Raw genomic sequence first — 24,192 nt, 5'->3', positions numbered from 1 at the left:
CCTTGAAGTTGTGTAAACTCAAAGTAAAAAATGGTTGGAGTGACAAGAGTTTCACTGAAATGCTCAAACTTTTAGAAAAAATGCTTCCTGCAAAAAATGAGCTTCCCACTTCCACATACGAGGCGAAGAAGATATTGTGTCCAATGGGTATGAATATAAAGAAGATACATGCTTGTCCAAATGATTGTGTGCTCTTTCGCAAGGAGCATGAACATTTACACACATATCTAAAGTATGGAGCCTCCCGATATAAGCGGGATGGAAATAATTCTTCTATTAATGACGAGAGGCCTCCTGTCAAGGTGTTGCGCTACTTACCCATAGTGGAACGATTCAGACATCTCTTTTCAAATTCCAATGATGCAAAGCTTGTAAGGTGGCACGTGGAAGGGAGAAAATCAGATGGAATACTCCGACACCCGGCTGACTCTCCGCAATGGAGAACCATTGATGGTAAATTCCCAGAATTTGGAGGAGAAGTTAGAAATCTATGACTAGGGCTTTGTGCAGACGGCATGAATCCGTATCGCACTCTAAGCTCTACACATAGCACTTGGACGGTTCTTCTAACGATATATAACTTGCCTCCTTGGCTATGCATGAAGCGTAAGTACATCATGTTGACATTGTTAATCCCTGGTCCTAAAGAAGCTGGAAATAATATAGATGTTTATCTTCAGCCACTTATTGAGGATTTAAAGTTATTGTGGGATCAAGGTGAGAAGATGTATGATGCATACAGTCAGATATATTTCAATTTTCGTGCCATGATCTTCTGCACTATAAGTGACTTTCCCGGCTATGGTAACCTCTCAGGTTACACAATTAAAGGAGCTAAAGCATGTCCAATTTATGAAGATGCTACCATTGATCTTCGTCTGAAGAACTGCAAAAAAAATGTATATATGGGTCATCGCACATTTCTTCCACTTACTCACCCTTATCGTAAGAGGAAAAATGATTTTGATGGGACTATCGAGACTCGAGTGGCTCGTTTTCCTTTAACTGGGAAGGAGGTCTTTGAACGAGTTAAATACATTGATGTTGTTCTTGGGAAGCTGTATAAAAAGCCAACTCCGAATAGTATTTGGAAGAAAAGATCTATATTTTGGGATCTACCATATTGGGAACACTTGCAAGTGAGACATTGCCTTGACTTTATGCATATTGAAAAAAATGTTTGTGAAAGCATTATTGGGACACTATTGAATATACCTGGTAAGACGAAGGATGGGATCAAAGCCAGGCTAGACTTGTAAGAGTTGGGTGTACGAGCTGAGTTAGCACCACAACAATCTGGTAAACGTGCGTATCTACCTCCCGCTTGTTACACTTTGTCCAGGAAAGAGAAAATAAGCTTTTGTGAGTGTTTATCAAGTATCAAAGTTCCATCTGGATATTCCTCAAATCCAAAAAACCTCATCTCAATGAAAGACTTGAAGCTTCTAGGTTTGAAGTCACATGATTGTCACGTGCTAATGCAACATCTTCTACCGGTTGCAATTCGAGGCATATTGCCGAGGCACGTGAGAGTGGTTATCATGAAATTGTGCTTCTTCTTTAATGCTATATGTAGCAAGGTCATTGATCCCTTGACTTTGGATAAATTGCAAGCTGATATTATAGTCACACTTTGTGAATTTGAAATATATTTCCTACATTCTTTCTTCGACATTATGGTGCATTTAGTGACTCATCTTGTGAGAGAGATAAAAATGTGTGGTCCTTTGTATGTGCGTCAAATGTATCCTTTCGAGAGGTTTCTGTGTATTTTAAAAGCATATGTGAGAAATCGGCGTCATCCTGAAGCAAGCATAGTTGAAGGGTATTCGGTTGAAGAGACTATTGAATTTTGCACGGACTATCTAGCATCTACCGATCCAGTTGGAATTCCGAGATCTCGTCATGAAGGTAGAATTGACGGTCAGGGTACAGTAGGACATAAAATGATCACTCCCGGTGCTGAAATGCATGATAGAGCCCATCTCTTTATTCTACAACACATGACATAAGTTAATCCTTATTTACAAGAGCACATACTGGAGATTCGACGAAAGAATCCCTCTAAGGGTGGCAAGTGGGTTACAAATGAACATAATCGATCTTTTATGAAATGGTTTAAAGATCGAGTGATGTCTCAATATTCAAAAAGTCCTTCAACAGTTTCCAATACTCTGAAGTGGTTAGCTTATGGCCCAAACATGCCACTGAGTTCTTTCCAAGGATATGATGTAAATGGGTACAGTTTCTACACACAACATCAAGATAATAAGAGCACCGTACAAGATAGTGGAATATCTGTAGAAGCTTTTTCAACAGAATTTGAAAGAGGCAATTCCATTGCATCACGAGATGTAAAGAAGTCTTATTATGGGGTGATTGAGGAAATCTGGGAGATTGATTACAAAGATTTCAAAGTTGCACTATTTAAATGTAAATGGTTTGATATCTGTCGTGGTGTTCGAGTGGATGAGTCAGGTTTCACTTTGGTTGACTTCAATCGGTTTGGTCATGAGGACGATCCATTTATACTTGCAACACAGGTCAAACAAGTTTTTTATATTCGAGACCCGGCTGATGTGAGGTGGTCAATTGTTCTTCAAGGTAAGCGACGTATTATTGGAGTTGATAATGTCGAAGATGAGGAAGAGTATAATCAATTTGACGAGAACCCCCTTTCTCAATTGGCCTACAAACCACATCTATAGAAGATAGTACGGATATAAGTTATGCACGCAATGACCATGACGAAGGGGTATGGATTGATCATCAATAATGATTTGAAATACCTTCATGCCAATGAAGGTAATTTTCTACCCTATAATTAAGAACAGAAGAACAGAAGAACTCTGACAAATTCATCTTCAATTTATTCATTTAGTGGACACAAAGTGTGTGCAGAAGTGTTGATTTTTTTTAAGTAATTCTACTTTAAAACGTTAAGTTCAACATTTCCAACCTGCAAGTCCTGAAAAAATATTGCCTGGAGAACAGAAGCTGTTATTCCTTTCTAGACTCACTTTTACTTAATGTGAAGATTATACCATACCAAAGTTTGTTAATCAGATACTATTGCCAGATGAAGACACTAATGTACTAGAAACTCGATTGCTATATATTTTACTTATGTGTGAACTTGTAGTTCTACTTATATAAATTTTGATAACATGGCCATAGTTTTCTAGTTCTAATAAATACTAATAGGTTGTTAATTCTTTTTTCTTTCCTGTTCTTCCTTTCTTAATTATATGAACTTTGTAGTAATTTTTAACTTGGGCTTGTAATACGACGTAATTAGAATTTCCTTATAATGTGCCTGGACTGGTCTTAGTGATGAACTGGTTCTCATTTTGTCCATGTGCACAGTTGGACTTGGTATTTTAATATTAGATTAGAGCATAAGCTGGTGATTCTTTTGCAGACTGTTCGTGTGTAGAAAAGGTCTGAGAAAGGGAGCTATAAGTGCAAAGATATAGTAGACCATCACACTGCAGAGGTAAGTCAAACTTCATTTATTGGTGTCATTAAACTGTCACGAGTAGGTAGAGTTCAAAATGTCATTAGTTGGTAGATTAGTGCTGAAAATTGCCTATTCTGTTTTGCACTGTCATGCACTATAAATGTTACAGAGTTGATTATCTAGATAGGCATTATAGTAGTTATTTTTAGTCTATTACAAGTAATGTGTTTGTATTATCATTTGGAAATGTAATAATTTGATACTATCAAATTAGTTTCTCTTTGAACTTATTTTTTTTCCTTAATCATTTACGCAATCATCAACAGGTGCGAGCTGTCACAGTCCATCCATCTCAGAAGTACTTTGGAACAGTGTCCCTTGATTGTACATGGCATATCAAACCTTGATCTGCAAAACTGTCAAAAAACTAAAGATGTGCTCATAGATTGAAAAATATAGTTAATATCCAAAATTGAAATGATTCAGTAGTAATGAAGTTTTCTGGACCATATCTAGTAATGAGTTAGAGAACTTTCAGTCTTTCACATACGAGTAATTACTTTAAATTGTTCAACTTTCATAGGTTTTTAAAACAAATGGTATCAATTATCAGCTCCATAGACACTGTTGCAATAATCCCAGCTATACATGATATTTGATCTTACAGGTGCAATAACTTAATGTACCATATGTACCATATGTAATAGCTCTTACATTTCCTAACCTATTATGTTACAGGTATAAGATTAATGGATCAAGATGAAGATAGGAGGGAGCAAAACAGAGAGGAAGACAGAGAGCAAGACAGGGAGCAAAGTTCTGAAGAATTAGTCAAGAAAAGAAGCAGAGGTCCAACGTTGTGCAAAAACTTGAAAAGAAGGATCGCAAAACAGAATTTGGATTGTAGCATTTCTTTCAATGAATATGGTGAGCCAATTGGGGATATGCTTAAAGATTTTAGGACTTATGTAGGATCAGTTGTTCGATTCCAAGTTGATATAAATATCGAGAGTTGGGACCTTGTGTGGCGCCCTCCAAACCCGGGTCAGAAGTTTGGGGTCCACAACACATACACAATATATAAACCTGTATATAAAATATTATTTGTAATTACCCTGCTTTACATAACCACGGATCGCAACAGGTTAAAGTATGAAAATAAGCCACAACCTTAACTTTTATTACAACGTACCAAATCCCAACTAATTTAATTTATAACTGATATGAAATTATTCTTACAACCTTACTATCTCACTACTGCAATAAGCTCCTGCTAGCTCGACCAATCATAATCTGGAATCCTAGCTCGAACATTGAACTGGGAAACCTCGCTATCAACCGTATCCTTCTTAACTGTAGAATACATAAAAAGATTCGCAAGAGTGAGCTAACTAGCTCAGCAAGTCATATTATCAATATCTGAGGTTAAACAATAATAAACGAGGTGATTCAAAGGAATCAAGTTTCTTGTTAAACAACTAATAGAATTGGATATTCATTTTAAGTTTTTTTTTAAAACCAAGGTTAGACTGCTGATCAGTCACGCACTAACCCCGAGCAAAGCATACAGCACTGCTCTAACTACTGGATCCAAGGCACACATTGGCCTAACTTGACCATCGATATGGTCTGACCACGAATCTGGTCCATACAAAGAAAACTATCCAATTCTAAAGCATTTCAATATGATAAACAAGAGAATTCAATAAACCGGATCATAATCAATAACAATAAAACATTTGTATAAGAGCATAATAAAAATTCATGGTTACCGAAAGGGTATGTCAAAGTACATAAAAGAAGTGGCCTCCGGCCGGTTGGATAATCGGGTATTAGATGAATATTGTTTTTACAAGGTTTTAGTACTTTGATATCACAAGGTATGGTTGAATATAATAGTTTCTGTATGTTCAAACAATTCTGTTTCAGTATTTGGTATTTGATGGATATATATTTGTGGAGTAGTATCGTATTTGTGTGGTTTAGTATCTGGTAAATCAACAAGAAATGGTTTACAAAGAATAAGGCTTATGGCTAAAAGATCAAATGATGTGGCTCAGGTTCAAGGTTGAAGGATTCAAAGTATTTCCAATATAAAACAGAGCTATTTTGAATATTAACAATAGGTCACAAGAGAATTTAGAAATATTCGCAATAAATCTCGAGAAAGGTTTAGAAGTACTTGCCTTATCATAATCAATTTCAACTTGACTTGTACTTGTCTAATGACTCCATTCAACAATCACTCATCTGCTTTTCTTATGCCTCGCTTCAATCCTTTGATTACTTGCTGTATTTTCTATATGTCAATTCTATTTTCTCATCAACTGCTTCCCTTTCTTACGCCTTGCTTACTCTGCTAGGCATTATAAACATCTATCAATATTTAACTTATACGATTCTATTCGATATACACTTCCATCTACCCTTCGTTTCACCCAAATCCGATTAACGGATCGAAAATTATGCTATAAACAAGTAATCACCGAATATATAGACCAACAGTCAACCAACAAGTCACATATAACACATAGCACATCACATAATCAATGATATATCATTTATAAAGAAGTCTCGGGTCATAAACAGGCTTTCAGGTAATTAAAATGATTTTTAAAACATTTTTCGGAATTAAAACGGGTCGTTGGATCAATTTCAGAGTAATAAACAGGGTTCGGTTGGCCAATTCTGGCTTCGAAACAATTTTATAATAATTATCGAGCCTTGGAAATAATTTAGAATAATATTTTAAAGTTTGAAACTATTTTTTGAAAATTTTAAATCATTTTTAAATAATTAAATCCAATTAAATAATCAACTAAAATCAATTAATAAATAATTAAACTAATTAATCAATTAATATATAAATTAATTGATCAATAGAATAATTATTATTAATTAAAGTTAATTAATTAAGTAATTTAGATTTTTTTTAAAACTAAAAATAATTTCCAGAATTAAAATATTGATTTTAAAATATTTAAAATAATTTTTGAAAATAAACTATAACCAGAAATATCATTTTTATAAATTTTGAAAACAGAAATCAGGTTTTTGTAGGTTTTTAAAACAGAAGTGCATAATTTGCAAATTTTCCAAACTAGGGGGTCGAAATGCAATTTGACCACCCTCCTTCCTCAACCTCGCCGGCGGACGGCCGGGAAGCCATTAACGGCGACCCGCCGCCGCGCAAGCTCGCCGGAAACACACCATATAGCTCAGAATGATTCAAAAACTCAGGGAAATGTGTGGGTAATTGCCAGGAACTTATTCCAGCAAACAAATCAAGTAAACAAACTCTTATTTAGCCGGATTTGTGCCTAGAAACGAAGAACTCCAGCGAACTTTCAAATCACAACCACGGGCACTACAAGCAATGTCGATTAGCAAGGTATATATGAATAGATTGCAAATTTCAAGGGGAACAAAACCCACTATCTCTCAACATCTGTTAATCCCTATTTAAGAAACCCCCAATTTTAATCAAGAATATTCAAACGAATATAAACCCTAATTATACAATTCGAGAATCAAACCCAAATTTGAACATGTTATTGAACTCCAAATCGATCATATGACATACCAAAATCATCAGGAAAACAAGCTCTACAACATGCAACCAAACAATCTCTCGAACAAAAATTCATAATTTAAATACCAAGAAATTCGAATATAAATAATTAAATAGAAAATCACCTGATGTTTCTGGGTTGAAATTGATGAAAGATTTGGATTCTAGATTTCAGTAGCTTCGTTTTGAGTATATGTACGCCAAAATCGGATATCGATAACGCCTCCGAATTTGTGTTTGATTATGAAGAACAAAATAGATTTATAGTATTTTCTCTGTAAAAATTCTGTAAATACTGTTTGCAAATGATTTCCGGTACAAAATAAAATACGGTAGAGGCTATTTATAATTATGGGAAATTAGTATCCCGTTGGATCATTCCGGATATAAAACGGTACGTTTATTTATAAAAACTGATCCAGACGGTACCGGTTTTCGAGATAATTATCCAAATCAGTACAATTTGTACTGCGGTCTTGGTCTCAGCGCCTGGTTACACGTATTACGAAGTGATAATTGTGATAGTTTAATAAAAAAAACTCCCGTTTATCGAAAATACGAGTTTTATTGATTTACCGAAACGAATAATGTATCGAAAATGTTGCGCCGGGACCCGCGCAGGACAAACCGTACGCCGGATCGAAAAAGTCGAAACATGGAAAATGCTCGGAATATTGCAATTAGGTTAGGAAGGAGTTCTCGGAAGAGTTTCGGGTTCTAAAAACGTAAAAACGGATAATGGTGGTTGGTTCCCGTTTTTATAAAATAGATTTTAAATACCCGGAAAAAGATTTTATAAAATCCATATGATTCCTATAAATTCATAAATCAACATAAAAATAATTAGGAAGATATGACAATTATCTATATTTTATTTGGAACATATAAAAATTGAAATACTTAATTAATAAAATTTTTAAACATTCAAACACATTTAACACTTAACAAATAATTCACATAATAGATACTTAATACATATAATAATTATCTATTAGCAAAAATAATTGCACGATATATCCCAGATATTACATCCTTCCCCCCTTAAAAGGATTCTGTCCTCAGAATCTCCTAAGAAAACAAATTAGGGTATCTTTCTCTTATATCACTTTCTAACTCCCAGGTTGACTCCTCAACCTTTGGGTTTCTCCATAATACTCTTACTAACTTTATCACTTTATTTCTCAATACTTTCTCTCTTTCCTCTAGAATCTCTATCGGACTCTCTACATATGACAAATCTGCCTGAAGTTCTATCGGCTCATATTCTATTACATACATGAAGTCTGGATTATACTTCTTAAGCATCGATACATGAAAAATATTATGAATGTGCTCCATGTGCGGAGGTAACGCTAACTCGAAGGCTATTTTGTCAACGTGCTTTAAAATTTCAAAAGGTCCGATATATCTTGGGCTCAGTTTTCCTTTCTTTCCAAACTTCGTTAATCCCTTCCACGGTGATACTTTTAGTAGTACTAAGCTTCCTTCTTCGAATTCCATGTCTTTCCGTGATTGATCTGTTTATTTCCTTTGACGGTCTGGTACGGCTATCACTATCGATATCTTCTGGATAACTTCAACAACTTCCTTTGTCTGCTGTACTAATTCAGGTCCAAGTATTTTGCGCTCTACTGCTCCGTCTTAATACACTGGAGATCTGTATTTGCGTCCATAAAGGGCTTCTTAGGGTGACATCCCGATACTAGCGTGATAACTGTTATTGTAAGCAAATTCTATTAGAGGTAAATGCTCGCCCTAATTTCCTTTGAAATCAATAGCACAAACACGTAATAAGTCTTCTATTTTCTGGATTATTCTTTCACTTTGGCCATCCATCTGTGGGTGATAATCTGTACTCATATTCAATCTTGTTCCTAAACATTCTTGAAAACTCTTCCGAAATCTCGAATTAAATCTTGGATCTCGATCAGATACGATAGACACGGGAATTTCATGACGAACTACAATTTCCTTCAGGCACTTATGGATCAACTTATCGAGCGAAAATTTTTCGTTTATAGACAGAAAATGAGCTGAATTGGTAAATCTATTCACTATAAGCCAAATGGTATCATGATTAGTTTTTGTGCTTGGTAACCCCAACTATGAAATCCATGGTGATATGCTCCCACTTCCACTCTGGAACCTTCAATGGCTGTAGCAATCCACTTGGTCTCTAATGCTCTACTTTAACTCTTTGACATATATAACATCTGCTAATCCATTCCGCAATTTCCCTCTTCATATCTGGCCACCAATAATTTTCCTTTAAATCTTTATACATCTTGGTACTCCCTGAATGGATTGAATACCTTGAATTATGAGCTTTCTGTAAAATTTCATCATTCAGTTCCATCACTGGTGAAATTCAAATTCTAGAAGAAAACCTAAGAATACCTTGATCGTTCTTTTTGTGTGCACAATTCTTCACCTACTAAATGATTTATATCCTGATTCATTACCTCTTCCTGACACTTCTTTATCTTCTCTAACAATCCCGACTGAAAAGTTATACTTATACATTCTTACTCCTTTTTGGATCATGAACCCTGACTTCCAATTCCAACTTCTAGAGTTCCATAGATAATTCTTCTGGTACGGTCTCTATGTTCATTCTCTCTTCTTCTTACTCATCTCTTGCCACTACATTTGCTTTTCCTCGGGAGTTCATACTTCAAACTCTTATGGTCCGTATATATCTCACATCCTTCTCTATACTTATAATATTTCCCAATCTTTCAAAACAAATATTATTGTTGCTTTTAATTCCCAGTTATGAGTAGGGTACTTCTGCTCCTAAGGTTTTGGTTGTCTGGATGTATATGCAATAACTTTATTGTTTTACGTCAACACACATCCTATTCCCTTACGAGAATTATCACTATAAACTACCAAATCTCCCTGATACTTTCAAAGTGATAAAATAGGTGTTGTAACCATTCTTTCATTTAACTCCGCAAAACTTTCTTCACCCTTCTCCATTTTATAAATACTTCATGCTTTTGATAGTGCTTTTGATCTTTCTTCATTCATACTATCTTTAAATTTTTCTGCTGAATCCCCTTTTTGTTTCCTCCTTACTAACTGTCTATACTAAGAATTATGCTTCCTGCCATTACAGTTTTCACCTGGTAAACTTTTTATACCGCTTCTTTCTTCTTTGACTACTCAGCTATCATTGTATAGGTTGTATGGTTCTTCTTAATTAACACAAGTATATCTTGTCCAAATTCCTCCTTCAAGATTCTACTCACCCAATTTAAATATCACTGGTATTTCAGTTCACCCAACTAACATTTCTAGGATTTTATAACAGCAATATTGAGTTCTGAAAATTATCTTTGGATATGTCCATAAGTTCAATCTTCACTTGGTAATATACCCAGTCTTAAATCAATCTTATAAAAATACTTTGCTTCATTCATTTAATTAAACAAACCATTGGTTCGAGGTAACAGATATCTGCTCTTGAGAATAAACTTGTTGAGCTTTCGTTAACGCATAATCTCACACTTCTATCTTTCATATTAACACATCGTGCCGGTGCACTTTAGGGGGTACGCTAGGTCCAGTTGCTTTTTCTTCTAATTATCTCCTGCGTTTGCTCTGGTAACTCCTTTATTTTATCTGGTGCCATTCTATGCGGGGCTTTGGACACTGGCTTCATTTCAGGTGCTAAATCAATCATAAACGCATTTTCTTTATCTAAAGGAAATACTGGTAACTCGTCTGAAAACATATCTTGAAACTGTAAAATCTTCAAGTTCGGTTGGCTCCTGACTCTTATTTATAATCGTCATAGCACTTATATTTTGGTCGCTGTAATCTTAAATCATTCTTAACAAGTTCTTTACTTTCCTTTATCCTTTAAACTTCTTCATGTTCTCATATGGCATTTTCAGAACTATCTTTCATCACGACGATCTACCTGGGCATCACACTTGAATAGTTAATCTACTCCATGGAATAATGTCAAATCCTCTTATCTCAAATGATATCACTTTTTCACAACTTATTACCAGAAATATCGATTTCGCCATTGGTATTTACTTATTCAATAACGGCACGTTCTTAACTTGCTAGCCCTTTAGTCATAATCTTATCAATTCGACAGGATAATTCATCTTATCAACAAAACCTTGAGAGATATAAGATCAAATTGCTCCCACATCTTTCAATACTTTAATGCATAAGGTATCCGCAATATTCTTCCACGTCATCACATCCATATTCTAAATAACATATTTCTCAGGAAAATCACAAATTCTCGTTCTCGGAGACGTATTCCTTATTGAATTAGATTCCCTTGACTTTTAATGCATCCCTGGCTAGGGCCAGTGACTTGTAATTCTCACCATATTCCCTGGTTAAAGCTCTTACAAGGAACAACAGTATAACGAAAGAACTAGAAGTATTCACAATTTTAATAAACTTAGAGTTGAAAAGAAAGAAGAAGTAATGTTTTGAATATTAATGAGACAACCACATTGGTACCTAAGATGGCCAGTCTTTCATACCGTATGGCATACAACACATGATTAGGTGGCGTCACACCCGACTCTTTGTTATTTCGACAAAGTGTCTTATCATAACACTGTTTGTCCCAATCAGAAAGCAAAACTTGAGTGGAACAATTAAATTTGAAAGGAATGCAAAATCCTCCGTTTTGATATCATCAGAAAGAATTTATTAAGAAAAAGGAGTTCATACATTTATAGGAATTAAAAAGGAATATACGCTGAAATGTTGAGGACGAGAATGATACCATGGGTCACCATCCACATTTCACTTGTATTCATCTTTCGAGCTTGCTCGATCATTTCCCAATTGTATCATATAACAACTTTAGAAGTATACTAAAATGCCTTCACAACTAAGCATTATGGTAGATTCTTACTTGTTAAGTCTCGCGTTTGTAACGTCGCACCTACACGTATAATACTTTAACAATTCGATCATAATGGCGTTCTTATCAGATAACCTTAAGTTTTCTCTTTTTAATTTGGAATAACCATGAATCATTCAACATAACGATCATTTTGTTAATAATATTCTTCTTTTAGAAAAGTCTGGAAATTTTCCCAATCTTCTTGGGTCATGCTCAGGCTTCCGTTTAATCAATAAATTCTTCGAACTCTGATAATCCCAGTGATTGGATGAATAGTTACCCCGTACGCTGGTTCTATTGTTAATCCTATCAGACAATACTTGCACCCACTTCTTCATAATCGCAGGTTACCTCGTTCTCCGAATTAACAATACTGAGTCTGAAACAACATCCTTCCAGATAATCCAAGTCTTCTGACAAACAAGAAACTCAAGTAGTAACTTGACAACCGATGTTTAAAACTTATTTTATTCAAAAGGCTTTTAGAAATTTTGTAAGGAAAATCTTTTTCGAAAATTTGTTAAAAATTTTGAAAATTTTGAAAATCACGCCTCCGGTTGTCCTTACTGTATGAGTTGGTGGTTGTCCTTCTTATGACCAAATACCAAGTTAAAGAATGATCACTCAAAGGTCCATTCACTTCTATTTATCTCCTTTCCTTCATTGGGTCTATTATTTTCCGTAATTAATGAAAACTTCCGCTGTCATTGCACGTTATCTTATTCGTAGCTTCACATTAAGGCTCCCATACTGGTAGTACTCCCGTTATCCACTTTGCAATCATTAAGTGGCACAGACTATCCAATAGTCAATAAGTCAGCTAATGTCACATCATCTTGTTAAAACATATATCACATCATTACAACAATATTTTTCTAATTTCAAGAAATCTTCAGATCCCTAATCTCCTCTAACTCTCTCTCTTCAACACTTATCTACTCCATTCCACAAGCTAGTCATGAGTGGCCTAATTACTAATAGCTTCTTGTAACCTGATAATAGCCATCCTTTAGAACACTTGAATCTTCTTTCTAAACTCCTTCTCACCTTAATTTGTATTTCAATACTCACCATTTATTGCAGCTCCCGAATCCATCTTTATAAATACAATTGTTTTATAGAACAGATTTTAAACTGGGGTGTATAACAAGGTGTAGGGTAAATTGAAAGAGCACTCTCACAATCGATGTCTAGTAAAACAAGAATAAACAGATAGAAGTTTTTTAAATAGGTCGCCTCATATCAAGAGGTAATAGAATAGCGTTAAATAACTTGGAGAGACGCAACAGTCAAAATAAAAAGGTAATACCATTACTACTGATGGAGGAACAAGGCGCAAATCGAATCTGGGAGAAGATGACGATCCTTAGACGGAAAGCTCCAAATGATCAGTTGATGCAGGGAAATCAGGATCTGCCATTGCCGTTGCCTGGATATCACGTCGCTAGTTAAGAATCCCGAATCGCAACACGAACCATGCCGAAGACCTACTATACAGTCGCACTCAACCTCACGATGACCTATCTTTCGATTTCCTATTCCTAATCCTAACCCTCTACCCAATCCCGACAATCTAGGCTTGTTTCAGTGTCTTATAACCTGTAGCTCTGATACCAACCTGTGGCGCCCTCCAAACCCGGGTCAGAAGTTTGGGGTCCACAACACATACACAAAATATAAACCTGTATATAAAATATTATTTGTAATGACCCTGCTTTACATAACCACGGATCGCAACAGGTTAAAGTATGAAAATAAGCCACAACCTTAACTTTTATTACAACGTACCAAATCCCAACTAATTTAATTTACAACTGATATGAAATTATTCTTACAACCTTACTATCTCACTACTACAATAAGCTCCTGCTAGCTCGACCAATCATAATCCGGAATCCTAGCTCGAACATTGAACTGGGAAACCTCGCTATCAACCGTATCCTTCTTAACTGTAGAATACATAAAAAGATTCGCAAGAGTGAGCTAACTAGCTCAGCAAGTCATATTATCAATATCTGAGGTTAAACAATAATAAACGAGGTGATTCAAAGGAATCAAGTTTCTTGTTAAACAACTAATAGAATTGGATATTCATTTTAAGTTTTATTTTTAAACCAAGGTTAGGCTGCTGATCAGTCACGCACTAACCCCGAGCAAAGCACACAACACTGCTCTAACTACTGGATCCAAGACACACATTGGCCTAACTTGACCATCCATATGGTCTGACCACGAATCTGGTCCATACAAAGAAAACTATCCAATTCTAAAGCATTTGAATATGATAAACAAGAGAATTCAATAAACCGGATCATAATCAATAACAATAAAATATTTGTATAAGAGCATAATAAAAATTCATGATTACCGAAAGGGTATGTCAAAGTACATAAAAGAAGTGGCCTCCAGTCGGTTGGATAATCGGGTATTAGATGAATATTGTTTTTACAAGGTTTTAGTACTTTGATATCACAAGGTATGGTTGAATATAATAGTTTCTGTATGTTCAAACAATTCTGTTTCAGTATTTGGTATTTGATGGATATATATTTGTGGAGTAGTATCGTATTTGTGTGGTTTAGTATCTGGTAAATCAACAAGAAATGGTTTACAAAGAATAAGGCTTATGGCTCAAAGATCAAATGATGTGGCTCAGGTTCAAGGTTGAAGGATTCAAAGTATTTCCAATATAAAATAGAGCTATTTTGAATATTAACAATAGGTCACAAGAGAATTTAGAAATATTCGCAATAAATCTCGAGAAAGGTTTAGAAGTACTTGCCTTATCATAATCAATTTCAACTTCACTTGTACTTGTCTAATGACTCCATTCAACAATCACTCGTCTGCTTTTCTTATGCCTCGCTTCAATCCTTTGATTACTTGCTGTATTTTCTACATGTCAATTCTATTTTCTCATCAACTGCTTCCCTTTCTTACGCCTTGCTTACTCTGCTAGGCATTATAAATATCTATCAATATTTAACTTATACGATTCTATTCGATATACACTTCCATCTACCCTTCGTTTCACCCAAATCCGATTAACGGATCAAAAATTATGCTATAAACAAGTAATCACCGAATATATAGACCGACAGTCAACCAACAAGTCACATATAACACATAGCACGTCACATAATCAATGATATATCATTTATAAAGAAGTCTCGGGTCATAAACAGGCTTTCAGGTAATTAAAATGATTTTTAAAACATTTTTCGGAATTAAAACGGGTCGTTGGATCAATTTCAGAGTAATAAACAGGGTTCGGTTGGCCAATTCTGGCTTCGAAACAATTTTATAATAATTATCAAGCCTTGGAAATAATTTAGAATAATATTTTAAAGCTCGAAACTATTTTTCGGAATTTTTAAATCATTTTTAAATAATTAAATCCAATTAAATAATCAATTAAAATCAATTAATAAATAATTAAACTAATTAATCAATTAATATTTAAATTAATTGATCAATAGAATAATTATTATTAATTAAAGTTAATTAATTAAGTAATTAAGATTTTTTTTAAAACTAAAAATAATTTCCAGAATTAAAATATTGATTTTAAAATATTTAAAATAATTTTTGAAAATAAACTATAACCAGAAATATCATTTTTATAAATTTTGAAAACAGAAATCAGGTTTTTGTAGGTTTTTAAAACAGAAGTGCATAATTTGCAAATTTTCCAAACTAGGGGGGTCGAAATGGAATTTGACCACCCTCCTTCCTCAACCTCGCCGGCGGACGGCCGGGAAGCCATTAACGGCGACCCGCCGCTGCGCAAGCTCGCCGGAAACACACCATATAGCTCAGAATGATTCAAAAACTCAGGGAAATGTGTGGGTAATTGCCAGGAACTTATTCCAGCAAACAAATCAAGCAAACAAACTCTTATTTAGCCGGATTTGTGCCTAGAAACGAAGAACTCCGGCGAACTTTCAAATCACAACCACGGGCACTACAAGTAACGTCGATTAGCAAGGTATATATGAATAGATTGTAAATTTCAAGGGGAACAAAACGCACTATCTCTCAACATCTGTTAATCCCTATTTAAGAAACCCCCAATTTTAATCAAGAACATTCAAACGAATATAAACCCTAATTATACAATTCAAGAATCAAACCCTAATTTGAACATGTTATTGAACTCCAAATCGATCATATGACATACCAAAATCATCAGGAAAACAAGCTCTACAAAATGCAACCAAACAATCTCTCGAACAAATATTCATAATTTAAATACCAAGAAATTCGAATATGAATAATTAAATAGAAAATCACCTGATGTTTCTGGGTTGAAATTGATGAAAGATTTGGATTCTAGATTTCAGTAGCTTCGTTTTGAGTATATGTACGCCAAAATCGGATATCGATAACGCCTCCGAATTTGTGTTTGATTATGAAGAACAAAATAGATTTATAGTATTTTCTCTGTAAAAATTCTGTAAATACTGTTTGCAAATGATTTCCGGTACAAAATAAAATACGGTAGAGGCTATTTATAATTATGGGAAATTAGTATCCCGTTGGATCATTCCGGATATAAAACAGTATGTTTATTTATAAAAACTGATCCAGACGGTACCGGTTTTCGAGATAATTATCCAAATCAGTACAATTTGTACTGCGGTCTTGGTCTCAGCGCCTGGTTACACGTATTACGAAGTGATAATTGTGATAGTTTAATAAAAAAACTCCCGTTTATCGAAAATACGAGTTTTATTGATTTACCGAAACGAATAATGTATCAAAAATGTTGCGCTGGGACCCGCGCAGGACAAACCATACGCCGGATCGAAAAAGTCGAAACATGGATAATGCTCGGAATATTGCAATTCGGTTAGGAAGGAGTTCTCGGAAAAGTTTCGGGTTCTAAAAACGTAAAAACGGATAACGGTGGTTGGTTCCCGTTTTTTAAAATAGATTTTAAATACCCGGAAAAAGATTTTATAAAATCCATATGATTCCTATAAATTCATAAATCAACATAAAAATAATTAGGAAGATATGACAATTATCTATATTTTATTTGGAACATATTAAAATTGAAATACTTAATTAATAAAATTTTTAAACATTCAAACACATTTAACACTTAACAAATAATTCACATAATAGATACTGAATACATATAATAATTATCTATTAGCAAAAATAATTGGACGATATATCCCAGATATTACACCTTGTAAATCAAGGCTTGAAAGATGCAATATGGGAAGATATTAAGGTACAATAAGACAATAAGGCATTTGACTTCAACTGTATTTAACATTCTTTGGCTGCTTGCTAATATTTAACTATTAGTAATTTATAACTTACTCATTATGTTCAGACCCGGCGGAAATTGGATGATTCACGGAAAAAGAACGTGTTAGAAAGAGCAGGAAAGCAGTGGAGAGATTTCAAGGGAAAGCTAACTAAGAATTATTTTCGAGAAGGCAAGGATCCGTGTGAAAAATACAGCTTCATTACCGAGGACACGTGGAAAACATTCAAATAGAGACGTGAGACTACAGAGTTTAAGGTAATTCAATGTCAATTCCTGAAAGTAGGCATGTCTGATAAATTATAAATTATAAAGAAGTATAACACATCTAGATTCTGCAAACCAGAATTTTTTTTTTGATAAATTATAAGACTATACTCAGACTTTTCGAATAGAATCCATCTCGGTACAATAAAGAACTTACACAAGTGATCGGGTAAGTCAGGGAGTTCAATAAATCTCAATCATTATTCGACAAAAATAATTGATTATAGTAGGCAGAAAGGCTTACTGATAATGAGAATCAGTGCAACTGTTAAGCAACTCAGAGAAGTTCTCATCCAACAAATCTTGTCTATACCCACCTGAAAAATCCTAGTAATTACCCAGTCTTGTAAAGATGCAGTTTACTAGTTCACATTGCCAATAAAAAACAATGAAATTAAACAAGGGATTGCAAAATTACAGTTTTGGAAAGTAGAATTTGCTGCACTGAGACAAGTCTGACATATAAAACTGAACTGGATGTGGTATCATCTGTTGTTTCTTCCCCTTTCGTACTCAAACGGGATTCATAAGATTGAAATGTTGGTGGTTCAACGATGGCTCCTCCTGTTGTAGATATAAACACAACGTCATAAAAAGCTGACACTTAGCTAACAAAATATAATGTCCAAGTTTCTATTTTAAATTAAATTCATCACTGTAGCTAATTCTTCACCAGCATCACATTCTTCTTCATCATTGTCATCTTTTTTATATTCATCTGAATTAACTAATTTTGACTAACATGAAACTTTTTTATCTTTATTAAACAGGAAATAAGCGAAAAGGCAAAAGAAAGTCAGAAACATAATGAACATGTTCATTACCCGGGGCCTAGTGGATATGCTTCAAAAAGAACAAAGTGGTCTATTGATGACCCCATCACTTCTCTCAATGATCCTGATTGCAGCAATCTGTCAATGTTATCAACTGAGCGTACTGGACGCGGTTTTGATTGGCTTAGAGCACGTGCAAGAGCTGATGGACAAGGTGGTCATTACTTTCCAAATAAGAAGACAAAGGATGTGTGCCTGACCATGGTAATTCACTATACTTTTTATAATCAGCAGGGGTATCCTTGTGAAATGAAGTGTTTCTAATGAATTTATTTTACAGAATGAGTTGCACAATCAAGCATCAGAAGGTTCATGGACTCCACAAGGCCATGATGACTTATTAGCACGTGCACTTGGGAATAAAGAGCACGGGGGACGTGTTAGAGGCGTTGGTGGAGGTGTGAAAATAAAATATGTATTTAAGTCAGGGCCAAGGAGACAGAGTGGTCTTGTATCGACAGATGAATTGGCCACCATTACGGAAGAAATCAGAAAGAAAGTTCAGAAAGAGTGCGAGGAAATGATGAATTCAAAATTGGAAGGCATCTTCAATCAGTTGAAGCAGATGGGTGTGTCACTCGAGGCTGATCAATTTGTAAATGATGCTGGTGCCCGAAAAGTTGATAATGCTCGAAGTAGTTGTCACTCGGTGGATCCGAAAGATTATTTCTCAACTATCAAGGTACTGTCAACATAATTTTGGACTATTAAATCTCTTGATTAGTTGGGTTGAACCCGTCAAAAAAAGTTGTTCCTGCTTAAGATTGTGGACTTGTGATTCTTCTTTCATATTAATTCAACACTGATTCAAATCGAAATCCCGACTCACTAGAAAATTAGTGAAATTTCTACCGTATAGATTCACAGGGGCCAGTGAATCAAACATATAGTACTTACTATACGACTGAATTATTTTGTACTCTAAAAAGACATGACTTGAACCTGATATAAAAATCTCTTTATAATGAAAATTTCTTTTGAATATTGCAGGTTCTAACACTTTGTCGGCTATGTGTAATACATGTAGAAAGAGGAAAAGTTGTTGCAGCTAGAAGGACTCTTTTCCCAACCAATCAGGGAGAGATGATCCATAATAACCCGATTGCCCCTCAGAATGTTAGAGTATCAGTTGATGATGTTATAACTGAATACCAACTTACTCCACTTCTTGTTCCATGTTACGAACATGAGGCAATAGGAAATGCAGCTGGTAGCTTTGTTCAATGGCCGAAGGATCTTGTGATGTTGGGACAGGTATATCTTGTTTGGTTCAATTATGAAAAGTTTCCATTAAATATAACCCAATAAATATGTCTTTGATTAGGATCCTATATTGGAAAAGAAAAAACTCCAAGAGATGACGCCAATTCAAAAGTCATCAAAGGTTGAAAGTAAAGGGTCGGTGACTCCCCTGAAGCAAAGCCCTCAAGTAGTTGGTCATGACATAAATTAGAGTGATCACTGTGCAGGTTTAAGTTTCTTACTCAAAAAGAGGCCCCCTTCTAAAAAATCTGATGCATTCGTTTTTGAGGAAAATAGAGATGGTCCAATATATATCACACTCGAAGATGTCAATCAGTTTTTGAGAATGGGTTGGTTAAACATACCCATTGTGGAACTGTTTGTAAAGTAAGACTCAGTCTTTCTTCCTAATTCACTTTAGAATCTATTAGCACACATATATTGTGATAAATAATATTTGTAGGTATGTTAGCAAGTTGTGCAAACAATTGAAGGACGATAAGTTTGCATTCATGTTACCATCTAGACTAGCAATACCACATAATCATGAGCAGCAAAAATGCAAGGACGAAGCAACTGATTACATGACAAGTATTTTGGTTGCTAATAAGGATAAACGTTATATCCTAGCCCCTTACATCCAAGAGTAAGAATAAAATCATAGTAATTGTCATGCTATATATATTATATAATTATATTCCGGCTAATATATTATATATATTTTTATTGTAGAGATCATTGGATGTTGCTACTTTTTTGTCTCAATGAAAGTGCTATATACGTGTTTGATTCGTTGAAAAAAGAAAGGAAGATACGGTTGACCACACCTGCACGAATGTACGTTAAAATTTCAAATTTCATGTTGTATAATTACTACATAGAACCTAGTCCTATAAGTGATGTGATGAAAGTATACGTATTTTACAGGGCATTTAAATTATATGTACCTCAAGGTGGATTGAAGAATAACAGAAAAGAGTTTATTTGGCATCACACCGAGGTTCAGGTATAACTTACTTTGGTTTGTTTATTTCACTTATATTATATGCTCCTCACTTTTTAGTTATTATTTATAAATCTTGTTTGTTTATGTGTAGTGTCCCCAACAAAAAGGAGGCACAGAATGCAATTTTTTCGTGATGAGGTACATGTATGACATTGTCATGCTTTCTCAAAAAAATGCCAACATGAATTGGAAAATGGTAAGGAAACTAAAATATCGTAAATATTGGTTTACAATTTTTAAAATCAAGTACTAATATTTGAAGTATGTTAAATTTTTGGTAGGGTCTTGGTTCTAGAAGCTATGGTAGAAAGGAAATTAGCGAGATACGAGAGATTTGGGCTCAATTTTTTACTCTTGAATGTCTATAGTCAGGTACTTTTTTTCAGTACATGTCATTAATTCATGTTCATAATAAATATTGCCATTAATTCATGTTTTGTTGAATAATTTATTGCATATATGATTTTATGTACTAATATAAACTTCTTTTTTCAGGGCATGGTACTTGGAGATACAAGAAGAGAGTGCAGAACAATTACAAGGAGTCTAGATATCATCAAGAATCGAGTTAGTCTGAGGGATTTGTCATGAAAACATTAGTTTTTGATGAATTTTTGTAAATATTGGGTTGTAAACTAAAATTATGAACAATTTCAAATTTATTTTAATATAATTTGTGAACTTTTTTAATTTTTGGGTGTCTGTTTTTAATATGTATAGTAAACAGGTTAAAAATGATCAGGAAAAAACAAATGCAAAAAAAATTGATCAGGAAAAAACATTTGATCAGGCAAAAAAATGAAATTAGACCTAAGACGTCGGCATTTTAGGACCCGACACATTTGCTCTACAACTTTTAGCGTCGGCATTTTGGTGAGACCGGCGCAATTGATAAAGCACAATAGTGTCGGCATTTTAAGAAGACCGACGCAATTGATAGGCACAATAGTGTCGGCATTTTAAGAAAACCGACACAACAGGTCTAAGATTTAGCGTCGGTTGTTTAATTGACCGACACTGTTTGTAAAACTATAGCGTCGGTTTTCTTGCCTTCTGCGTGTGTTATTTAACCGACGCTAAACAGTTTTTTGCGTCGACCATTTAACCGACGCTGTATTTACCTACAGCGTCCCCTGCATTTACTACGCTAAAAAACCGATGACTTAGGCCTTTTTTGACCGACGCCTTAGGTCTTTTCTGTACTAGTGCAAAGAGTTTATATCTTTATTTTTCCTGCAAAAAGAAGCAAGATGGTTAGAGTTTCCACAATTATAGCATTTCTTTCTAGGAGTATTAGGAACGGGCATATAATTATTACTTTTATTCACACTTTCCTTTCTATTCCTATTTTTCCTAGCTTCCTTTACCTTGTTCACATTTTTAATCTCTTTCAGCTTATACTTTAGCTGCTTCTTTGTCATTAAGCCAATGTTTACCAAAGCTGGTTTATCCTGTTTTAATTTGTCAGAAGTTGACTTTTCTTTGACTTCTGTTTTAGAGTCTTTCATCTTTTCAGAATCAGACACAACAATTTTTGCAACAAATTTAACAGGATTTACCTTTGGCTTTTCAGTCTATTTGATAGCAATTGGTTTAATTGGCAAAGTCCCTTTCTCATTTTTATCATCTTTATAACCTAACCCCTCTTTCCAGTTTCCACTACTTAGAATATTCTGAGTTATTTTGCCCGAGTTAGTCCAAATCCCGATGATTTCTTTTTCTTTTTCTAATTCATTTTTTAGATAATCATTATGTTTAAGTAATTCATTCTTAACATACACAACATTATCTCTCTCTGTCTGAATAGTGTTCATCTTGACTAACTCTTCTTCAAGATAGCTATTTCTGTTTTTGTACTTTAGATTTTCAGATTTTAATCTTTCATTCTCTAAAGTCTGATCTCTATAGCTAACATAAATGTTTTTCAGAAATAATCTCTACTCAGTAATATCTTCTGTATCAAAAACAAGAGTTGATAGAGGTACCTTTAGTTCATCAGCATCAGAACTACTATCACCATTTGCCATTAAGGCATAGTTTACCTCTTTTTCAGATTCTGAAGTGTCTGCCCAATTTTTCTTCTTTGAGATAAGTGTCTTGCCTTTATCACATATTCCTTTCTTGCAATCAGGAGAGATGTGGCCTCTTTCACCATAATTGTAGCATTTGACATTTGAGTTGTCTCCCCTGTCAGACTTTCCTCCTTTGCCTTCAGTCTTTCTGAACCCTTTCTTGTCAAACTTCCACCTTTCCTGGAAAACTTCTTACCCTTTTTAAAATTCTTGCAGGCTATCTTTAAGATACCGTTCACCATAAGAGCACACAGTTGCATCATCTCTGCATCAACATCCACCTCAGATAAATTTTCAGGTTCTGAATCATCATCATCAGAATCTGATGACTCTGGATCAGACTGTATGATAAAAGCCTTTCCTTTTTACTTCCCAGAGACAATTGGCTTTTCTTCAGTATTTAAAGCAACTGTCTTAGACTTCCCTCCATGCCTCTTCTTTCTTTGCTCCATCTCAAGTTCATGAGTCTTGAGCATCCCATAGATTTCATCAAAAGACATATCAGCAAGTTCATAAATGTCTCTTATTGTAGTAGCTTTCAAATCCTACTTTTCAAAAAGAGCTAGTAGGAATTTCATAATAATATCTTCTTTTATTTAATCCAGATCCTCTCCTGTAAATCAGCCGTTTTTCATCCTGAAGTGTATCCGCACTTAAGTTCTGATGTAAGTCCTGATGGCTTAAGTTCTGATAACTTCATGTCTTCAGTAAGTTCTGATTTCCAGTTAAGTTCTGATAATAAGTTTTGAAACTAAACAAATCATATTAGACATGACATCACAAATATATCTAACAAGAGTGGTTAACCTATATGCGTAGAGCTTCTCGAGAGCTTTGATTTGACTGGTCGAATGCGTGAATCGGCCAAGGGAAACTTAAGATACAAACATTTCTTTCTCCTCCATTTATACCCCCTTTTGCTCTCAGGTTTTTCTTCAATAAATAAAGAAGTGATCTTTTGCTTGCTTCTTTGCTTGGTTGGTTGGTGAATTATTGACCAAGTGATTTTACTTGGTTAATATCTATCTTGATCAATAAAGTGCTTACATCACCTAGCTTACATCACCTCTTTCCAAGTGTTTATTAGACAAGTTGCTAGTGATGTAATTAAGCTTGATCCTTTGATTTGGTTTCCCATTGATGCTCCAAATGTTCACTCCTTGCTTTTTTAATTTGGCTTCCCTTTGTTACGTTATTCATTCATCGTTTAACCTCGCTTGATAGTTCGAGGAAACATATTTGTGATCTTATTGTTAGGGTTTCCCTAAAACTTTCTCAATATATTTTATTCCTTTAATCATCTTTTTTTATAATCTTTGGATTCAATTCCTTCAATCACAATGCTCTATTCTTAATTCCTTCGGTGTTTGGTGAATTTTCAGGAAAAATTGAAGTACTCGTTTTTGAATTCTGACGACTTTTATATACACTCATATTCATTACTGAACACTAATACGAACTGAGAATTTTCATAAAAGAACTTCAATATATGGCCGTCTGATAATATTTTATAATCATCAAAAGTTACTATTTATCAGGGTTTTAAATAGTTGCAAAAATTCGGGTTATTAC

At 34.5% G+C, this 24,192-nt stretch overlaps 1 protein-coding gene across 1 annotated transcript; it reads left to right on the top strand.

Annotated features, from left to right (window-relative positions):
• The first annotated feature begins 515 nt into the window (after window positions 1-515).
• Window positions 516-2,012, top strand: LOC141719270 (uncharacterized). The gene is made up of 2 exons (XM_074521648.1): window positions 516-1,255; window positions 1,343-2,012. The coding sequence occupies exons 1-2, from the start codon at window positions 516-518 to the stop codon at window positions 2,010-2,012; spliced, it is 1,410 nt and encodes a 469-aa protein (XP_074377749.1).
• Window positions 2,013-24,192: the final 22,180 nt, after the last annotated feature.

This window comes from Apium graveolens, chromosome 4, assembly GCF_009905375.1.
Source record: "Apium graveolens cultivar Ventura chromosome 4, ASM990537v1, whole genome shotgun sequence".
Taxonomy (NCBI): domain Eukaryota; kingdom Viridiplantae; phylum Streptophyta; class Magnoliopsida; order Apiales; family Apiaceae; genus Apium; species Apium graveolens.
Note: the sequence above shows the minus strand (reverse complement) of the source record. Positions and strands in the feature narration are given on the sequence as shown.